The sequence below is a fragment of the Centruroides vittatus genome, unplaced genomic scaffold (genome assembly GCF_030686945.1).
Source record: "Centruroides vittatus isolate TY-2023 unplaced genomic scaffold, ASM3068694v2 scaffold_654, whole genome shotgun sequence".
Taxonomy (NCBI): domain Eukaryota; kingdom Metazoa; phylum Arthropoda; class Arachnida; order Scorpiones; family Buthidae; genus Centruroides; species Centruroides vittatus.
In genome coordinates, this window is record NW_027122714.1 from 715,241 (window position 1) to 738,507 (window position 23,267).

Here is a 23,267-nt window from a genome sequence, read left to right on the forward strand (position 1 = left end):
AAAAACATTTTTAGAAATATTATACAAATGACTCAGAAGCAATAGCAAAGCATTATATTGTTGTTATTTTAATGTATAATTTTTATTAAAAATTTGTGAATTGAACATTAAATAACTACAAAAATATATTAATACATATATTTAAATAGTATATTCTGCTTCTATCAGTAATTAAAATGAAATTGTAATAGATCGGAAGCTTACTCATCACTACACAAAAATGTATTTAAGTACTGCGTCTATACAAATTTATGCAATATTTTTTAATTTTAATCTGATTTTACTGTAGTTTCATATGGATAAAAAAGAACTAAAATAAGACTTCTCTGTGTTTTCAAGACAGCCTCCAGCTTTGTACTTACAAAATATACAAAAACAAGGTATTATAATAAAAAAGAAAATGCATAAAATAAAGAAACAAATAATAACATAAAAAATGCAGAATCTCATTTGAAAAATTCTCTTTTGAATTAATATTTAAACATTAGAATTCAACTGTAATGCTTTTGTTTACTAAAAAATACAGTTATATATTTAACAGGTTAAAATGCTTTTATGTTACACTATAATTAATTCATGAGGAATAATTTTTCAGGTCTAAACACAGGGAAATCTTTGAAAATTTTTTACCAACTCATCTATTCAAATAATAATCGAAACATTAAAAAAAATCCAGCAACCAGTTGAGTAACTTTCTTGGCAATAAAATTGTGTGTGACGCCATCTGTTACAAGATTTTATTTAAAGAATCGTTTTATATAATTATTATAGAGTGGGGGAAAAACCTTAATTTTCAGGGTAGAGGTAAGTTTTATATTAAAAAAAAATGTAAATACTAATAACGAATAGAGTCTTCATTAAGTCCTATTTCACTCGAAATGTGACACGCGACCCCACCCCTCGACCTTTAATCACTAAAATTTAACAGCATCAATGCTCCTAAAACCCAAACCTTCCTGCAAAATTTCAGGAACTTTCGACAAAAGGCACGGAAGTTAGTAAGCTTCAAAGTCGGTGGACAGATTCTTCCCTTCTACACACGCTAACGTCCAATCCATACATATAGAAACAACCCCCAAATTTTTTTGCACTTCTGGACAGACGTTTCATTGTCCCGAGTCCAAAAATGTAAAAATCTTGGGGACATTTTTTAATCGATCGCCATAATTTCCCTCTATCATACGTAATACGAGAAAGTAAGAATTAGTTATAAAAACACGTGCATAGTTATATAAAATAATATGAAAATAATCTGTGATTTAAGATCAAATGTTTTATGATATTCCTTATACTCCGTTTGGAGTCATCCTGACCCGTCGATGATATAATTTATTAATAAGTGAAATGCCTTATTGATATGTTCTTTGGGCCTTTTATGTCTCATAAATGATTAAATATACATTTGAAATAATGACATATATCTAATAATTACAGCATTTACGGTGTGAGATCGTTAAATTTATGACACGAGGGGGCCCGTACATTGGGCACTTGGAGCACTTGGGGTACATGCCCCTTTTCGTCTCGGTTGCATTTTCTTAACCCCAAGGGAGCCCCAAATTCAATCATCAACAAACAAGAGAAGATTCATGACTTCAAGCCTATTCTGCAAATAAAAGAAACTAATGAACGATATGTCTGTTGTTTCATGTATGTTTACCAAAACCTGGCTTTGAAAAAAAGGAATGTTTTTTGTTTACAAGGCCAAGTAAATCCCGATTGCAATCAGCCGTCCTTGTGGGAGCGCTGATCTCATATTGAATCACTTTAAAGATTCTTGCGTAATGTATGTTGCCCTTTTGATATCTTGTGGTAGGTTTTGTCGATTTTTAAAAACCGGTTTTTTAAAGAAATTTATATAATTTGAAAACCAGGTTTTTTTAGTTGAAAAAACGAGGTTTCTGAGCATAGACTTAAAACAAAAATTAATTAATTATTTGATTAAAAGCATCAATATTTTGACACAAAATCGTCTCTGGCATAAAACGGGAATATCGTTAAATAATAAGTTTCATAAAACTAACTACAAAACCAAATAAAATCCCCTACGGTTCAAAAGCGTCCAATTCTCCCTACAATGGAGAGACCCTCCCTTCAATCTTGCAACAACGGAAAACGTCTGGCAACACTGGTGACGAGTGCGACGTTCGTGTACGTCCCCTTCCAAGATCAACTTAGTCCAGTTTTTCAGTTAGTGGAAGTTTAGCAACTTTGTGTGCAAAATAAGGACACGGTTGAGCAACAGATCTATAGACGTTCTTTGCTTTCTACAATCATATTCTCTTAGGAAAAATAAGAAATAAAATAATATTTTGTAGGCATTCATTGTTGTTCGTTTTTCTATATGGTTTTCTATAGAGAAAATTTTATAGTTTTATGTGATAATCTAGCACTTTCTTTTCTTTTGTTTTGTGTAGACAATGGTCGATTTTATTTTATTTTTGAAATTTTATAAATATTAAATAAGTTGTAAATATCTCTTAGGATAGTGGAAATTCTAAAACCAGTTAAAACCTACTTCGTAGAAAAGTTGAAATTCGAAAACCAGTTTTTCAGAAAGTCGGTTTTCGTATACACTCTAGAGCTTGTGCCCTCTCTCTTTTTATAGTCTGTGGGCGCCGCTGTACGACACTATATATTTCTGAGTTCAGATCTTAATTTTGCCCTGTTTATATTTTCCAATTTCTTTGTAGCTGTGTCTGTTGATTAGTGCTCTTATAATTTTACAATACTAGTTCGGAATTCAACAACAAATAGCGAATTCTTGAATGCAATCGAGTTGTAGCATTTTCACGTTGATCTTTTACGCTAAATCTCGTTACTTTGACATTTGATACAGAAAGAGATGACGTCTTGTTGTATTTTATGACGTTATAGACATGACAGCTATCAATGCCTGTGTAATATACAGGAACGTAGCCCCTTCACACGAGAAAAGAACAGAGCATGAAGACAGTGTCTAATACACCAAGGAAATGCAGAACCTGAAATAAGATTACGTAATCTACAGAAAAGAACAATCGAGGCCATAAGACATGTCATAAATCAAATGGATTCTAGCATATGACATTTAATGCAAGAATTCTAAAAGATAAGTGTCTCGTGCCTGAGAAATAGGCAAGAAAACAAATCAAACTTTTTAATAATTACCTGAACGTAACCATTTTTAATAAGTAACCGAGAAATTTTCACTAATATCAATACAAAACCGTGCTTAATTCGAAGTAACTTGTTGATATACTGTACAGTACACCGTTAAGTGAAGACACTATTCCTGGTTTCACAAAAAGTTTAACGTCACAGTATATTTTTGAGCTAGATAATTTAGTGTGGAATCAGAAATTGTACTTTCACTTAAATTACTTATTGTATAAATGGATAAATGTGTGTGATAATAGGAAGTTTTACATCAATGTGCATAAAAATACTCAAACATAAAATGCTTTAACGAGCATTTAACTATATAAATACAAATAAAATTATTAAAAAGTGAACTCTGTGACAATAAATATGAATAAATTATTAATTTTAATTGAAAGGGAAAAGGATTTAAATAAGAACTTATAAATATATGTGTTACTGTGCGATATACGTTAAGTTATCGCACGATTGGTTGGAAAATCGAAAGAGAGACACGCCCGTTTCCTCCTCCTTTTACTTCTGAACCAATCGCTAACATTCTAATCAGTTTGCTTTGATATACGTATAAAGCGGAGGACGACATATTTTTCCAGGTATATTTTAAATTAATCTTCTTTATAACTATTCTATATTTTCTCTAATTTTCTTTATAAATTTTCAGATAAATAAATAAAAAGGTAAGCAATAAATTATATTCCAACACAGCATAGAAAAATAAAAACGTCAACAATATATAAAAAAGAACAATGAGAAAAATAGTTTAATTTTTTCTTGTATGATAAAACTTCAAATTAGTATTTTAGTTGATTTTTTCTTCATCCTTTTCGGGTATGAGTTCATCAAGTAACTCTCGCGCTTTGCAAACTAATAAAGAAACTCAAATTTCATCTTTGTGTCGAGGATTTTAACGAATTCCAGACTCGTTTGGTATTGTTAATACGATATTCAATAATAAACTCGATTCTTTCTACTAAAAAGTAAGTTATAAAATTTCTTAGAGACTTCATCAATTAAATTTCCGATATTTTCATTTCGATTCTTGAGAGAGAGAAAGACGAAAAAAATAAAAGAAAATAAAATTGAAATATTGGAAGAACCTCGAGGCTAACTTAATCAGTTCTATAAAAATTCAAATGTTCTCCCTTTGACAAGCGAATTGAAGTCGTTCATAAATTTTAAACACGCAATAATTTTGACTTTTTTATTGCGTTTAATCATTTATCGGTTTCCTAATGCATCTTAATCAATTGTCAAGTGGAATTTTTATTATTTATTTTTTAGTAATAATTAGAAATTAAATTATTTTACTTTCGTGACTCGATAACTAGCTATGGTATAACCTGTCTAATCGGGCAGTGTTTCCGTATAAACGTCTCCAGTTTATAGAGGTGTCCAGGATACGGGGGTTCAATTTAGACGTGCGTGTGTGGCTCTTCGGGGTTTTGTAGTGTTTACTGTATAACATTAAAATTGTTTTATATATAAAGTTGACGGTATTGGTTCTATATTAATGTGTCCAATTTGCAAAAATGTTCCAGACAGAAGGAACTACAATATGTAAATTATTATAGTTGTTCATCGGTTTCGATTGAAAGAGTCCTATTTAAAGAGCTGTCCATGAAATAGAGATGTTCAAATGAAGGGTATTTCTGTACTTATATCATTAAAATTGTTTTACGTGTATATAATATAGTAAAATCCTCTAAGTTGAATGTAAAAATTTACAAAAGAATAAGTCCCCTCTATCTGAACTTGAGGGAATTTATTGTATTTACTTACGAGAAATTACATTCTTCATCATCTTCAGCCGAGATAATTCTTTAAATTTGGAAACTGTAAAAGAATATCATTAAAAATTACAAAAAAAAACGCATTTAAATTTTTAAACTTTGCATTTTTATCCTTTCGTACTCGATACTTTTAACGAAGAGGAGCGAGCAACTCGCCGTTCTTTCACTCGAAACGGAACTTTTATTTTATTTTTTCTTATTGAAGAGTTCATCATTCAACTTGTCAGTATAAATTTCATCATTCAAGTATGATAAATTCAACTGGGTAATGGATGGTGGGCAGCGAGATGCGATCGTTACCTGCGACAAGTATCAGAAAATATTCAAATCTTTTGAAGTGTTTTTTTTATTATTTATTTATTTTTCGATATTAAATATATAGCCTAATTATTGTTATTAGCTTTTATGTTGTCGGTAAGTAAAGTATTGACATTTCCCCACTTCTAAAGTGAACACGTGACTGAATTACCTCGTGACTCACGCTTTATCACGTAATCCGTTTTGGTTTTGGAGAAATATTCGTTCGTGACTCGAGTTATTGATGTTGCGGTGAGCTAAACTTGTTAACGTCGACTTGTCGTTGTTTGTGTTAGAAGCTGGATATCTTGATAGAAAATTTTCTTGCAATTCTTTCTTTTTCTCCTTATAAAACATATTATCTTATAAAACTCTCTTATGCTGACCTGTATCCGTATATAACGGATTTTAAATAGTGCAGAGTGGTCAAAGGACAATTAGCAATTGTGACGATAGTTATTTTGTACCCAATCGCATCCAATTTTATTTTGTACCCAATTGTATCAATATTATAAAAGAAAAACATCTAACCAGTTAGTAAAATTACCCACCGATTAAATAGAAGAAAAGCGAGATTTTACAAATTTTACTTTACGTTTTGTATTCACAAACACACCCGTCAACCGACAGGCTGTTAACCGACTTTTAAACACTCCGTTTTAGATTCGTTGAGATATCGTTAAAATAAATCAAAATAAAGGAAAATTTCTCACAGAAAACCTCGTATTAGTAAGTTTCTTTTTCATTATTGAAAAAAAAACAAAAAACAAATTAGAAAAGGCAAGAAATTTCGCCACACGCCATCACGTTTTAATGATGTCGATGATTATTATGGACGAAGAACCTACTTTACAATACGCCAAGGAGACTATGACCCGAGGTATATTCCTCCCTTATATTATTTAACTATCGCAGAAGGAAGCGGATTGGAAACAAAAGATGAATCATTGAGCGTGACGAAATTGGTGCAGCATTTAAAAGTTTTTTTTGTCTTCCATTTTTTAGAGAATTTCCTTTTTATTTTTGGCGTCACCATCTACAAGATTCTGACGTAATACTCTGTGGATAATTCGGGTATTTTACTGATCTTTTACTTCGATACCATAAAGCCAATAAATCCGGAAATTTTCGCAATTGTCTTAGCGACTTGTGTTGGGAATTGCAATATCCAGCCAGCAGATTGTTTTGTCTGCCCTTTCGTAAATGATGATATATACATTTGAGGAGATCCACCCAACGCTGTTTACTTATATCACATTTCATAAATGTGTCAGGAATTTTTTCGTAATTTGATTTGGTAGGATTTAACACTGGCAAAAGTACGCAATCCAGTTTAACACAGCATAAATCGTGAGTTATAAGTTACACACGTTAGCTCTTTGTTGCCAGTGTAGCTGCCATAAAGTGGTACAGTACAGCCTCACCAATAAACGATCGTACATTAATCGATAAATATCATTAGTTTGCTAATTACTTTCTGGACCAATTAGTAATTTGAATAAACGTCGAGTGCGGAAAATGGCCGGTATTTAGATTGTTACAGCAAAACGTCACTAGTAATCAGTCTCCATACGTGAAACTAATATTCTTAATCACCGTTTTCAATTTCTATTTTAATATAAATCGCCAATCAAGTAAAAAAAAAAGTCGAAATATATTAATTTCTCAAAAGTTTCCAGAAATAAAACAGGCCCAACCTGTGTTAACCGTGTAAAAGTTACCTTTATATGGTGTAACCACCAATTTCGTAAGTAAAAAACACATTGTTCCAGGCTCAGATTCGCACGAAATAAAACACGGACTTTTGAGCCTTTCTATATATTAGGAAACATATTTATTACAATAGCGTAATTAACAGATAAATTCTTACAAAAAGGCATAGTTAATTTCGAAATAAAACTTCCAGAAATTCAAACGAGAATTGCATAAAGAATGACAGAAAATTATAAAAATTCTATGGCATTGTGTTCGCAAGTGAGGAATTTAGATTGTACGAAAATCACTAGAAGAAGACATTCTTTCGATAAGAATTAACAGTATTGTACTGTAACAAAATAGAAAATATCTTAGAGGGAGGTACAATATTTTGCAAAACTGGATATCTTCGCTTCAGGTAATGTTGTATTACTCGAATTCCAGACAACCGAACAGGCTGTCATTAAGCCATTGTGTGTTCGATAATGTCACTTCCATCCAAAAGTGTTGTTTTGGACTCCCCCCGCTGTGTTTTTCTCTCTCTTTTTTCTTTCTTTTTTTTCCTACTTTATCGTGGAAAGAACCGCTTTCCATTTTGTCATTCAAAAGCATCGCTCCATTTTATTTTCTAGATAACGATCTCCACTGGAGAAAACTTTTTAAAACTATTCCTGGATATATATTTTTTTATAAATGTATTTTAAAATAGAATAGTCGCTTTACAATCTTTAGATTAATGTTGTTTGTGTTATTTCGCATCGATATTAATGACGATTAGGGATACAGGCGGATAAAAAGCCACTACGATTAAACCCCGATGTAGCACCCTCCTAAATACTGCCGCGCTCGTAAACGGACTCTTTCTCTTTAAATACTAAATAGAGATTCCTTCGGCAGATATAAATTACTAAGTGTACTGTACGTCTTGTGTTTATTCATTCTATTGTATTGTGTGTATTTAGGTATCGATTACAATACGTTAAGACTTTATTACTATGTCCTCGCCAGAGGGTGGCCACGTGGAGTTTTCCGGGTTTTCTTCACGTGTCTAATACCTAAATAGGGGCCAGTTTCCACGAGTCTAGACCGCATTCTATTAAGTTCCAATATCAGAGGCGAATGGCAGAGCGATTATGTACTGTCATACCTGGATTTAGCGCCATAATTGGCGTTAAATCGAGGTGTGACTGTACGTAGCTTAATATAGATGCATCTAATGAGGTGTTTTGAGGTGTGTAGCTTAATATAGATGCATCTAATGAAGTTGAGTGTACTGTTTAGTTTTAATGTTTTTTGTTTATTATTTTGCTTCTATATCGAACTTTGCTTCAAGAAAAATATTTGCTTATTTCGTAAAATATTCCACGAGAAAAAGATGATTAAATTTCAACATTTTAAAGTGTGTTTCGTAAAGAAAATCTTCAAAAACAGCTCACGAGTTAAAGGTTATTTTAATTTGCTTAAAGCTAAACACTGGCATATACTTCTGGCATATATCTTTAAAGACAAATTTGAAACAGATGCTGCTAATGGCTTTCGCGAGTTGAACTCGCACGTCACACACTACACTTCCTCGTGCAATATATTTACTTCCAAATTTTAAATTCTTGTAGATATGTGCATAATAAACTGTAATGAGACTTCACAAACTCTATTTCAACTCGGAATTATAAGCGATTCGCAACTTTTGCACTTCTTATATTTCATAATTCGTTATTTCACGCAAGTTATCACTAATTAATATTACAGACGAATTTTTCCGGATGGTTAATTACAATTGCTGAACAGATTAATGTCTTTCTGAGAAGATTTACGCACGCTAAATTTAAAAATAATCCCGTCCACCACGTCTACCTTTAACCACCAAACTTTAACAGCAACGATGCCCCTAATACCCAAACCTTTCCGTAAAATTTCAGAAATTTTCGACAAAGGACACAAGAATTATTAAGCTTGAAACTGAATGAAAAAATTGTGCCTTCCAAACACACTAACAGAAAAAAGCCCTGCAAATTTTTTGCATCGAGCTTCCAAAATTTAAAAATATTGGTCACTTTTCATCCATCCCTTGCTTTCCCTCTGTTATGTATAACAACCGGGAAAGTAAAAATAAGCTGAAATTTTCACGATAGAGATGAAGAGAGAATCACACAATTGTATCGAGTTTCCCCTTCGAAAAAATTACAGTTGCTTTTTATAGATAAGCAGTAGACCAGAAAGTGTGTTTTGCTTACTTCACACTTCGTGCATTCGGGAAAACAGCCAAAAAACTTTTACTTGTCTTTTTCTCCTCTATCCTTTCTTTCCTCCGATTCTTGCAAGTTCAAGAATTGTTCTTATTATTTCCCTTTATCGCTCTGTTTAGTATCATTTTCTCTTCACAACCAAAAGGAACATGACATTTTACTCCATTAAATCAACTTGCACAAATTTCAAAAATATATACATAATTCTGGCTTTTTCAAAACGTTTTTATCTATTTTATGTCAAATCAGATGTCTCTATTCATTTTCTGTAACAAATACGGGATTTATACCTCTCGAAACTCCGCACAGATCAGAATTCCATCTTAAACATTAGATTTGATAAAGATTATCTCCCTTTAAAGTTTCACCTTCTGTCGTCTGTTGTCTGTCCTTCCTTAATCTCTAGAACAGACTAGAACAGTTACATGAGTCTCGAAAATTCCGCGAACAAAAGCCCTCCAAAGTCACCTGTTTTGGACAAAATCTCGTAACTCCGCTAAGACATGGCCCCAAATGCTCTCGATTCCATTCAGCCATATTCTTTTCGTCTATGCCGGCAGTTTACTCAAACATAATCACTTTTTGCACTCCATTATCTGTGACCGAAATATGACATCTGTTGTCTACAGATCAGTGTCTGCAGAGAACGGCTGGACTTGATTTGTTCCATTACTGAACGCTTAGTACTTTTGGCAGTCCTAAACAATTGTATGACGGACCACAGTTCAATGGAGGCGATCTTCTTTCCCTCACTCCTCCTCAAAGTCCAACTTTCATGTATTTATATCGCTTAAAGTCAGAATTTAATTGTTAGATTAAATTAAATTAAAATCAGTTGCATAAATTATAAAAAATACTGTTTATTATGCATGAATTATTAATTTATTTTTGTGACAAATGAATACTTTTCTGCCATTTTGACTTAATTCGTGCATCTTTGTAACGAGTGTGTCAATTTGACTTCATTTTTAAGTACTCATTACAATTCAATCGTGTACTATACTGACAAAATTACAACGTACTATAAAATATTTCGGAGACGTAAAAACCGTTTAGGAACTGTACATTTGGATCGGACTGTTCTTACTTATAATACAGGAAATAATCAATAGTTACACCGCTTAACATTCGGTTCGATGATATACTTTATAAAATATCATCCTTTGCTCCTTTTTTTTCCAAACAGAACGGATAATAAAACTTCATACAACTCCCATTTCACCATTTATTTCATTTCTAGTATAAGTTTATATAATAATAAATAGATCATAAAAAGGGAGCGATTTTTTATATCGTACAAATACAGATACTCTGTGAATTATTTCGTCCACGTTGAAGAAGAATACGATATTTAGTTTTGATAATGTAAATAATCGGTTCTAAATATAATAAAAAATAATGATTTATTATTTTAAATTAATTAAATTTAAGTAAAGATTCTTCACATACCATCTAGGAGAATTGTAAAGAAATGCAAAGTTCTTGATTGTTAATAAATTTGATAATATAATTAGAAGCTTATATTTCTGTAAAGATGCTACTGATAAGGTTTGGTATGAAGTTAGACGGATTCCTGCTATCAATTAATAATAAATAAGGTGTTTAAATACTGTGCAAGTGCGTTAGAAAACAGTAGTATCTTCTTCATTTCGTAATAATGGAAGGAAATAACTTATCATCTATGATACTTTCTGATAAAATGCGATTTACGAGGTAAATATTTTCGGATCCATCTAAATTTATGCAAATTTAAAGGATCAGAAAAACGCTTTATCACAATAAATCACAAGTCTTATATAAACAGATGAGATTACCGGTATATGAAAATAAAATTTTATACCGTTCAAACGTGCTTAAAACTTTCAAGCTTTGTAGATGTGGGAAGTTCTGTTCAGACAAACGGACGGATTGATGGATAAAGCAAAAAATTAAACAGATTTATTTATTTATAATACATAAAGGCCAAAATATGTATGCATGTATGTTCGCTTGTAAGCAAGAGGTTCTATATCGTTCAACGTAACTGCACCAAATTTAGTATGAATATTCTTCGATATTGTAGGAAAAATACATCGGAGTCCCCACCCCCAACCATCCCTAAAGTCCATTCCCTGTTACTTTATGTATGTTTGTTATGTAAAGTGATCTATACTCTTCGACGTGTCCTCACCAAACTAGACATGAGTATTTTTCAATACCCAAGAAAATTACCGTCAGGTCACCACTCGCAACCCCTTTCTAAACTTAAGCCCGAGCAATTTTCTATTGGTTATTTCGCAGTTTCATTATTGTAAATACTCAAGTCAATAACTGTACAGTAGATTTTAGTTACTAAACGTAAGACCATTGTTTATATCACCTTCTCCCAAGTCGACCTCACCACTCACCAACCTCGTCAAAATCCCGAGTTGATTAAACTATATTGATATAGCATAAACTTTTAAATTATAAACTGAAAAGCTATCAGTTACTGACACGACTAGGCACGTTAAAAACAATAGTAGTTCTGAAGTCTTATTCGATTACACCTGCGAATCATCATGTCACGAACAAATTCATGATCGATCAAAGTTCATTCATAATACCTTTGTAATCCACGACAATGAAACGACACGAATAGGGAGGGGAGTCGATGTACGGAGCTGGTCAATCCATTAAGTTCGATAAGACAATGGGACGGACTTCCACGTGTCCTCTCGAGCTTTATGGATGTTATCTTTTCATTGTTCTCCAACAATAGGATAGCAGTGCCCATAAAAACAACCGACACCTCCATCTACGTGGGATTTTAAAGAAAATACTGAATAAAGCTACGGTGTATATATGTAAATTTACGTCAGACAAGTGTCGAAAATAATTAAACAAGGGGTTTTATTTTATAAACCTATCTTCTAAAGAGATGCCATTTGATACTGTAACTATCTCTAGGCTGGGATATTAAATGGAGATTATCATTTTTCTGTAAGAGCTGTAAGAGCTTTCGATTGATACCTTACTAGAGATTCGTAAACAATTTCCATAAAGCAACGGCAATCCGAGCGTAACACTCGATATTACCGAGAATAGAACGATAAATAGCGAGTCTCTCCCCGTCTACTCATGTGACGTGATTATTTATCATTAAATTTTTAAATGAATTCTTTTAAGGCAACAATTACTTTTAATTTTCCGCCAGTTACGTATATAATACGGAAAAGTATTGTAATTGTGTCGGAATTATTTGCAATCTCCACGTTTTGACACTCCTGAACCCAAAAAAGGATGAGGGAAGAATTCCCTCATCCTTTTTTGGGTTAGGAGAATAGGAGAAAATTCCCGCTATGTGTATGTGTGTATGCTTATATGTGTGTAGTATGTAGATATCTATTTCGTTTAACACCTCAGGATTTGGTAGAGACGAAGAAACGAACTCAATGGGGTGGAGAGATAGAAGGAGGTCACGTGTCACACTTCGAAGTGGATCGGACTTAATGACAATGACTCCTTTAACGCTTTTGTTATTACTTAAATTTTCTATCTTAGTACATTTGAAAATGATCTTGCTAATGGTCCTGGTAACCTCCCGTTCGAGTGCCGGCAACGTCAAGCAGGACTGCCAGAATTTTTTCCCCCTAAAAGGCACGAAAACAATTAGAAAAGATTTCTTTAACGTATAGTTCGAAAAACCAATTTTTCGTGCCAGAAATTCGTTGGTAGATGTTCGATATAATGGACTTTTAGTCATAAATCTTAGACCTACTCCGGTATCGATCTTTATCGAATCAATCTCGATCTGTGCTTTTCCACAGTTTTGTTGGGATAAGTGAACATTCGGGTAAACAAAACGTAAAGATTTACTACAGACATTAAAAATAAACTAAATTATCACGTAAATAACAGGAGAAAGTGTTTAATAAAAGGGCTGCAATTACATTCGTCTTTTTAAAAATTCAAGTGTCTTCCGGTCCAGACTGAAAGTTCGTATATAATTAATTAATCGGGCGTTAATCTTTCCACATCTGGTCTCGATTTTCATCTATCCACAACCATTCTAGATATTAACAAAGGACAGACGGGCAGACAGCCGAAAGCAGGAATGTATAGATCAGCAATTTCAAAATTAAAGCCCAAAAATCAAGAAAATTCGAACAATTTCTTCCAGAACATACAGTAAAAGATTGACGTGTGTCACTTATAATGGTGGAATGGAACAAAGGCTTACGTAGTATTTGATTAAACAGAATGGATCCATACTCTTCCAATTATATCCATTCAAAATCAGAAAAAGTAACTAACAAACCTACTTTATCAAATTCCTATCCTTGTCATTCTCAAAACACGTACTCAGTCCTCTCCTTTTTTTATTAGAAGTTATTTCTGATTGTATCGAAGGATCGTATCAATTATTAACCACTGCTATCGAGAACAAACAATCTCTTCACCCTTATCTAACTTGGTCGTAACAATCTTCAATTCTTATCGTCATTAGGCAAAGTTTATTTATAGCCATTACGTAACATCTATCATTCTCTATCTAAAATATTTAGCTGATATTTTCTATTAATGAAATTCTCTCGACTAAAATCCAAGATAAGAACCAGTCCTTTTGTTAATGTTCGAGTCCATTTATTTTATTTTATTTTTTTTTAATAATCGGCAACGAGTTGCATAACTTTTCCGGCAAAAAATTAATATTTAGAAACACGAAGACGCATTAGCGCAAATTTAAAATTGCGTGTGGTGCCATCTTTTACGCGATTTTATTAAAAAAATAACTTTTATATTATTATTATTATGTTGGGTTAAGTTAGATATACTCGGTTAACACCGGTGGCTAAGTACTATGCCGGACCAAAGTCAAGGCATAGTAACCAAAACAGAAATTAAAGAAGTGTATCAGTGTGTGTGTCTGTATTCAGGAATTTTCTCACAATATGACATGTATTCAATATAGTGGCCTTCTGTAGTGTGATGTATGTGTTTCTATTCAATTCTAATGTGCCCAGGCTTTTGTGTAGTGTGTGTGGTATGACACCTGTAGAGGAGAGAACAACAGGTACAATAAGCACCCTATCCATCCTCCACAGATGCCTTATTTCCTGGGCGAGTTCTGTGTACTTGCTAATTTTTTCAGTGCATGCGTTTTGTATATTGTGAGTGTTTGGAATGGATATGTCTATAATGTATGTGATTTTATTGTGTTTGTCAATGAGTGTGATGTCTGGTCTGTTGTGGTAAATTGTTTTATCTGTGATTATGGCTCTGTCGTAGTACATTTTGTGCGTGTTGTTTTCCAATACTGTCTGTGGAATGTATTTGTAGTATGGTTCGTGGATGTCTACTAATTTGTGTTTCTTTGCAAGCTCTTGGTGTATTATATTTGCTACTTGGTTATGTCTGTGTAAATAATCTGTCTGTGCCAAGAGCTTGCAACCAGAGGTGATGTGTTGTATAGTTTCTGGCATGACGTGACATTTTCTGCATGTGTCATTTGTGAGTGTTGCATCTTTGAGTATGTGTTTTCTGTAGTTTTTAGTATTTATGACCTGATCCTGTATGGCAATCATGAATCCTTCCGTCTCCCCAAAGAGGCATCCCTGAGCTAACCAGCTGTTTGACGCAGTTTTGTCAACAAAATCCTGGGCCAGATCGTAAGGATGCCTGCCATGGAGTGCCTTTCGAGCCCACGATTGCTTAATGGTGTCTATGCTTTTTATATGTTGTGTTGTGTCCATATGATGTGAGTGTAAGTTTAATGGTGTGTTATTTGAGTCTGCTAGAGTTACTGCTTTATGTAATTGTGATGTTTCTTGTTTTTTGTAGAAAAACTCTCGCAGTGACTGTATTTGTTTGTAGTGAAGGTTAACTATGTCAATCAGGCCACGTCCGCCATCTTTACGTGGAAGGGTTAATCTTTGTGTGGCAGATTTAGGATGATGTTGTTTATGCTTAGTAAGTGTTGTTCTTGTTTTCCTTTGGAGTTGCTCAAGATCAGTGTGAGTCCAATGTATAACTCCAAAAGAATATGTGAGTACTGGGATGACATATGTGTTTATTGCTTTAACTGTGTGTTTTTCATTTAATTGTGTTCTGAGAATAGCATTTAACCTACTTTGGTATTCTTTAATTAATCTTTGCTTTATTTGTGTATGTTCTGTTAGTTTGGCCTGTTGGAATCCTAAATACTTGTAGAACTCGCCCTCTTCCATGGATTCAATAATGTCTCCATTTCCAAGTGCAAAATCTTCTTTCTTCAGGATTCCTTTTTCTATGTGAACTGTTTTGCATTTATCTAGGCCAAATTCCATTTGTATGTCCTTGGTGTATGAATGTGTGATTTGTAGGAGTTGATGAAGTTGTTTTTGTGTAGATGCATAAAGTTTTATGTCATCCATGTACATGAGATGTGACAGTGTAAACTGTGTTGTTTTTTTGTGTCTGATATTGTAACCATATTGCGTGTTGTTTAACATGTTGGATAATGGGTTCAGGGCTAAGCAGAACCAGAGAGGACTCAAGGAATCTCCTTGAAAAATTCCTCGCCTAATAAAAATTTGGTTTGTTTGTATGGAAGTGTTATGGGCCCTGAGATGTAGTGTTGTTCTCCAGTGCTGCATAGTGTTTTGAAAGAATGCAATGAGTGATGAATGTATTTTGTACATGTGTAAAATATGTAGCAGCCAACTGTGTGGAACACTGTCGAATGCTTTTCTGTAGTCTATATATGCCATGTGTATGTTTCTGTGTTGTCTGTGTGCTTGCCGTAGAATGACTGAATCTATGAGTAACTGTTCTTTGCATCCCCTGTGGTTTCTACGACAACCTTTTTGTTGTTCTGTTAGAATGTCGTGTTCTTCAACGTGTTTGTATATTTTGTTTGCAATACAGGATGTCAATAATTTGTAGAGTGTTGGAAGACATGTAATTGGTCTGTATTGTGTGGGGTCTGTGGTATTGTTGTTTTTAGGTTTCATGTAGGTGATGCCCTGAGTAAGAAAATTTGGCATGTCTTGTGGATTGATGATGATGTGTGTTAGATGTTTAGCTAGTTCCTGGTGCAGTGATGTAAACTTTTTGTACCAGAAATTGTGAATGTTGTCTACACCAGGTGTCTTCCAGTTGTGTGTTCTGTTAACAGTGTATTGGAAATCATGTATGTTTATTTCAACACAGGGCATAGTTGGTATGTTGTGCAAGTTTCTGTTCTCCTCCTCGATCCAGCCTGCATCAGCATTGTGCGTGACAGCACTGGACCAAAGAGAAGACCAATATGTTGTGAGTTCTTCTTCTGTTGGTGTGCCACTGTGCTGTGTATCAGTGTTTGCTTTGTTATTAATTTGTCTGTAAAAGAGTTTTTCATTGTTTGTAAATAATTTATTTTGTTGTTTTCGTAGTGTACATGTTTTGTATCGTTTGAGTCTACGTGCTTTGGCAGCAAGTTTTTGTTTTAGTGTATCAATGTATTCTGTAATGCGTGTGTTGTGATGTTCATGTTTTGTGTGTGTTTTTATTTTCTTGAAAATGTTTTTGAGCTGTTTCCTTAATTTGGGTGTTATGTTGTTTTTAGTGTATTGTGTTAGCCTGCCTAATTGCTGTCTAATGTCATTTATTTGTGTTTCTATTCTTCTCTGCCAGGCAGGCTTGTGATAGAATTGTGTTTTCTGTGTATTTGTCTGTGATTGTACTTTCAGTCCATGGTGTGTCACTACTGTGACTGCCCCAGCATAAACTAATGTATGAATGTCTGCGAGTGTAGAAATTGAATGAATGTAGTGTGGTAGTAAGTGAGTGTTTACATAATTTAGTGTTTTTCCTACTTCCTTTGACGTGTTGATTTTTGGTATTCGTGGTCGTTGTGTGGGATCTGTACCTGTATATTTAGTGAGTGTTTCCTGAAATATAAGTGAGAGCGTATTAACTAAATCCAAGTCTATGTTATCAGTGATGGATGAGGAAGTGTCTATAGTATCATTAGTGGTAATTGTTGTATGTGTGTTATTATCAATGCTTGTTGCTGGATTATCCTGACAGGTTACATGATCTTCATTAATGTTAGATGTTTCTGTCTGTTGATGTATTTGATCAGCAACCTGTTGTTTGATAAGTTCAAGTGTTGTTTGTGAGATAAGGTTGTTGTGTATAATTGTTCTTTTTTGATCAACAACCCTTTGTTCGGTAACAGTGAGGTGAGGATATTGTTGTGTGAATTTATGGTGTAGTTGTTGTCTGTATGCTGTCATGTTTGTTTCGAGTTTTGTGATAATGTAATAATTACGGATGATAAACTCGTTCATTTCTACTGTCCATTTCATCCGTTGGCGTGGTTTTCCAGCCTTTGTGGTCTGTGGATGCATTGCCACAGAAACACCAAGGCTGGGTTGATTCCTCACATCTGTTGAGGGCATTGCAGTAGCCATGCTTGGGCCGGTGCTGCTTTCGCCACCGGTAACGAAGGGAGACTGTGGCCTATTTTTCGAACGTGAGCCTCTGCCTAACCCACGAACGCGGACCTTGTTAACCCGGGCGACGTCCGAGCCGGTATCACATTTAGATCTGGTTACTACCATGATATATATCTCCACAGAATGTGGGTGTGTGGTCACTCTTAGCTTCATTTCTCCCCATAGACCTTACTGGCATGGGTGTCCCTACCAGGAGCTTGTGCTCCAGCGTGCATTGCCCTATGGATCAGTAAAATTACTGGGCTCTCCCACCACGACCAGGTGGTGACCACAGGAGAGTTATTATTATTATTATTATTATTATTATTATAAAAAGGCAAAATGATTAATTTTGAGGGTAGAGATAAGATTTCTTTTTTGTTTTATAAAACTGTAAATGTGATTAACGAGTAAAAGTACAGTACATTAATTAATTCCCACCCAATTCTAGATATTCGACACTTGCCCCCCCTCAACGTTTAATCATCAAAATTTAATACCATCAATGACCCTTGTGTATAAGTTACCGTGCTAAATTTCGTTTCTTAATCGTTACACCAACCTGGAGCCCCAGTCGCAAGTTACATGAGTATCAGATATGTGGCACGTGACACTCCCAAAACGAATGTGTTGGGAGTGTCAGGTGTCACAATTCGTTCACTAAATGGTCTCGATGAACGAGTTTATACCACGTGATATTCTTAGCACGTTCGTGTTGCTGCTCTCATAACTCGAGACTAGGTATCCCGAGTTATTTAAACGAAATAACGCCAAAACACACAAGCGAACACAAACAGAATACATACATATATATTCCCGTTTTATGACTTTTTTGGGGTTCAGAGGGTTTCAAAACGTGATTTGCAAAAAACATGGCGGGTAAAATTTTACACGACTTTCCCGTGACAAACTAACATCCATACGTGCAGGACGGAACGAACTCGAAACTAGGTTACACAGTACTTTCCCTTCTTATATACACAACACAGTACTCTCCCGTATTTTATTTAATACGCGGTACTTTCCCATGTTTTATATACAACGGCAGAGAAAGTAGAAAGGAAGTAAAGGAAAGGAGTTCATAGATGTTAAAAGTGAAACGATATATTCTGTGATGTATTCCACCCCATCGACATCTGTCAGAAATGCCCGTACGAAACCAAAATTCCATATCTGACGATATATTTTTTCTTTCGCTTCTCTCGAACGAAAAAATCATTTGCAAGACTTCATTTCCTGCTTTGGTATGGAACAAAAAGATATTGTGCGGAATTGAATCCATTAGTTACGTATGGTCGACTTGAAGAATTCGATATTAAAGAACTACGGAAACAATACGAGAAATTTATCCAAGCGTTTCGACACAAAAGTACTTTTCCTAAATAAAATTATTCTTGTATTTTTTCCCTTCTTCTTTATATCTTTTTTTTACATTTTCTTCGGAGATTTAGAAAAATATAGGCCTATATATGTTAATTTAAAGAGTGATTTCTTTTAAATTCTAGATACGAGAGATGCCAAATACATATATAGAAGGCACGAGTAATCGCCTGATAGTTCATATCGAGTGGTTGGAATCGTTATTGCTATTCAGCGCTATTTATCACAAGTATGACGACATTTGCCGTGTTCACGGACACCAGATGAAGTAAGTATTGTTCGGATATCTTTTATAAGTATACCGATTAATGAATAACAATGGAACCGATGCTCGTTAGTCTACCTAGTATCGTGTTAGTTACCAGGTAGAAATTTAAGATTATAAGAAAGGGTCACGCGACGTCACGCATTGTTTTTTTTTTTTTTTTTAAATTTTTCCGACTGTTATACGTAACGGGAGGAGAGTATAGCGATTGGTCATAAAATGGCCACCGAGATTTTTACATTTTTGGCCTCGGAGGAACTAGAAATGTCGAGAAATGCAAAAAAGTCCCCGCCCCGATTGATGTTAGTGTGTGTGTGTGTGGGGAGCACGATTTTGTTCACACTCTTTGAAACTCATGTGCCGTCTGTGAAAAGTTTCTGAGATTTTGCAGGGAAGTTTAGTTATTAGGGGTATTCGCGATGTTAAACTTTGGTGGTTAAAAATTCAGAGAGTAGGAAGATAAAAGAGGTCGCACTTAATGATTTTACTCGTTATTAGCAATTTGCGATTTATTTTTCTTTTATAAAACTCATCTCTATCTTCAAAATGAAGCTTTTCGCCGTTTTCTAATAAGTAATAAAATAAAAGGTTTTTAAATACAATCTCCTAACAGATGACGCCACACACAATGTTAAAGTTTGGCCGGAAAAGTTACGCATCTTGTTGCAGGATTTTTTCATTGCAAAAATGTCGGAAATTTCAAGTAGATTACAATAATAAACATAATTTTTAATATATGTTCTATTTAGTAATGTACAGTACAGTGGCACTTCAAATTTAATTCGTTTCAGGAGGACGTTCGAACTGTAAATGGTTCGAAGTACCAATCAATTTTCCCGGTTAGAAATAATGAAAAGTGAATTAATCCGTTCTAAGACCCTAAATAATACTTATTTCGATAAAGTTAAACAGCGAATACACATAATTTAAGGTAAAAATAACGTAATTAAATGCCCTAAATAGCCGACATTTGAACTCTTGAACGTTCAAAGTACGAGACATCGCCGTACACGGAAGTATTTTCCTTGCGTATGTAGATTAATGATCATCGGCTCCATTTTCATTCTACAAAAGTCTACAGTATTTTTTTTATTGTTCCTTTCACGTAATTTTTTAAAATAATATAAAGTTTATTGAGATTATATTTTTGAAGCCTTTAAAACGTTTCGGATTATGTATAGTGCTTTTAAATTTTATTTTAATTACAAGTTCTATGCAACACACGACATTATTCACAATAATATGTTTACAGTGTTCATTTACACAGCATAAGAGCAGCTATCATTCCTTACACTCTAGAAATCCTTTGTATTCTCTCTTGTACATCTCTTTGGTCGTTTAACTTAAATAATCCTTTTACGCATTGCTCAAGCACATTGTCTTTTCGTATATACACTATTAAAATATGTGGATGTATATGTACTGTCAGAGTTTGTCACAAAAAGTACAATAGTACGTACCGTACCTATTGTACACTTTTTGTTTATTGTCAAGGTACTACTCGTCTATTTTTAGTAAATTAACTGCCACAACAGCATTTTTTTTTTTTTTTTTTTTGAGGAAAATCAACTTACAACTTTATTTGTTGGTAAACAACATATAAGACATAAAACTAAAGACTCCTTTTACTAAAACCGAGCGTAAAAACAGGTAGACCGAAGAAATTACCAGGAAAGATAATTTGTAAAAATAATTTTCTCGGATCGAATTTTAATTTCTCAGAGAAGAAGTATTAACATCTCTCGGGATGTTTTGTATCGTGTTTAAAATAATCCATTCCAAATTAAACTTCGATGCTCAGACAAGTAGAAAAAGGGAAGAAAACTCGACCCCTGTGAAATTTGAATCGAAAAGCATTTTAGTAAAACGTAATTCCGTATATTTATCTTGGAATTTTTTCCTGCCCTGGAAATTGCTTTATTCCACGGTTAATCGACATTTCTTTCCAGTGTAGATTCGTATCTTGTTCCTAAAATATTTCCACGTATTGCCTCTCGTTTAATTGAACGAGTAACACAATATTCCATTGAAAAACATTTCCTTTTCCTCCTTAATCCCGCTTATATTGAAAATCCGGAATTTTAAGCGCTTACAAAGCAAACAATAGCAAACTTTAAGCAAATACGAGTTACGCACATACCTATAAGTCCTATTGTTTTCGTTTATTTCAATTGTATTAGAGTAACTTACGTTGAATATTTTGTTGCGATAATTAAAAATTTCGTCTATAAAAACTTATTTAATTACTTAACAGCAAAAATCATTAATAAATGTAGAAAAGTCAATAAATTCGCCATTTTTCTATCTAAATAAATATCATTTTGGAATTAAAATCTGCAGAGAAGCAATTCTAAGAATTTAAGACGAAGATGAATATCTTTAAAGAATCTTGTTTCGAAATTTTCAGCTTTCGCTGATTGGAAAAATATTACATGCATTAAGCCGTAGCTTTTGTAGTAGTTTTACACACGATAATTCCTTAAGACAAGAAACAAAACCCTATCCAGGGTAACGCTGTTTTGACAGAGAAACCCTACGGGGAGTGGTGCCATTATGATAACAAATCCCTGTCTAGGTTTATGCTATTACGATAATGAAACCCTATTCAGAGGAGTTACGCTGTTATGATGATAAAACTCTATGGAAAATCATTCTACTACGGAAGCATAATTTTACTAGTTATGTTATACAGTACACTTATATAAGAATATTTTGATCTTATCGATCAGTGTACAAATATGATCGATTTTCTATTATAAACTAATTAATTTGCCATCTCAGTCATGATTTAATCGATTCTACGAAATCGTTAAATTTTACATAACATTTAGCTTCGGGAAGTTATATTTATTTCCTTAAACGGAGGAAAACAGTTTTCAGACAACTTTTGTAAAAAAAAAAACTAGTAAAAACTAATATTAATAAATTCTTAAATTATTTTACCACATATTCTTAATCTTTTTAATTGTAGATTCTAAATAATTTTGTAAGGACGGTCTGTTGTTAATCTTTTAAGATTTACTCGTATTAAAACTCGGTAAACAGAAATACCTATACATTCCCACCGTCGTCCGTTTGTACGTCAGTCTATCCTTTGTTAATCTCGAGAACGGTGTTAGTTAGATGAAAATTGAGACCAGATACAAAAAGCTTACTTCTAAATTAAAATGTAATTAAAAATTACATCCCGGCATTGTGACGATGACACAATAAGTAATTTTTCCTCTAAGCTTAATCATCACAAAAATATACTGTATCTATGAATGCCCTAAAAGTCGGTTAGCCGTCGGAAAAATTAGCTGGAGGTAAAGTTTGTAAATAATCTATATATATATATATGAGAATGTTTGTTTGTTTGTTCGCTATACACTACTACACCATTCGACCAATTGCTACGAAACTCGGCAATTACGTTCCGATACTTGTAACTTAGATCGTGTCGTAACTTAGATCGTGTCCCACCCCGAAATAATCGAATGGATTTCTATATATCGATTAATTTCTGTCTATATTCGATTGCTGGTATTACATGTAGCGCCATCTACCGAAAAAAATGTAACAAAATAGTTAAATATAATTTTTACAAAAAAGGATATTATTTTAAAAACTGTATATTATATTCATTGACAATGATATAGCGCGAAATAGATGCGTCATTACGCCATTACCGGTAATCACATGGCACTTGTCTGCGTGTAGTAGTGTTTTGTACCTGTACAGTACATCATACTTTTTCTGTTAGCAATAGCGCCGTGCCGGTTATGTATCCAACACAGTTCGAAAGTTCATATATAGTTAATCTGGTCATCTTTTTCTTACGATTTCCACTTCTGGTCTCGACTCTCATCTACCTAACTCCTTTCTCGAGATTAAAGACGAACAGATAGAATATGTAGGTCTACAGTTTTTCCAAAATGCAGCCCAATAATTTTTCTGTAAAAACAATATTTAGGAGGGCATACTTCCCACGTAGTTTATACAACCTGTTGCCAAAATATAAACACTATTATCATATATAAGCAATTATTCTCGC

The 23,267-nt window shown here is 33.7% G+C and overlaps 1 protein-coding gene across 1 annotated transcript in view; it reads left to right on the forward strand.

The window, feature by feature from the left end:
• LOC136989542 (uncharacterized) overlaps window positions 1-23,267 on the forward strand; it is a 116,849-nt gene that overhangs the window by 89,267 nt on the left and 4,315 nt on the right. The window contains exon 3 of the mRNA XM_067287754.1: window positions 19,095-19,237. Coding sequence (XP_067143855.1) covers window positions 19,095-19,237 — 143 coding nt within the window. The remainder of the gene's footprint in view (window positions 1-19,094; window positions 19,238-23,267) is intronic.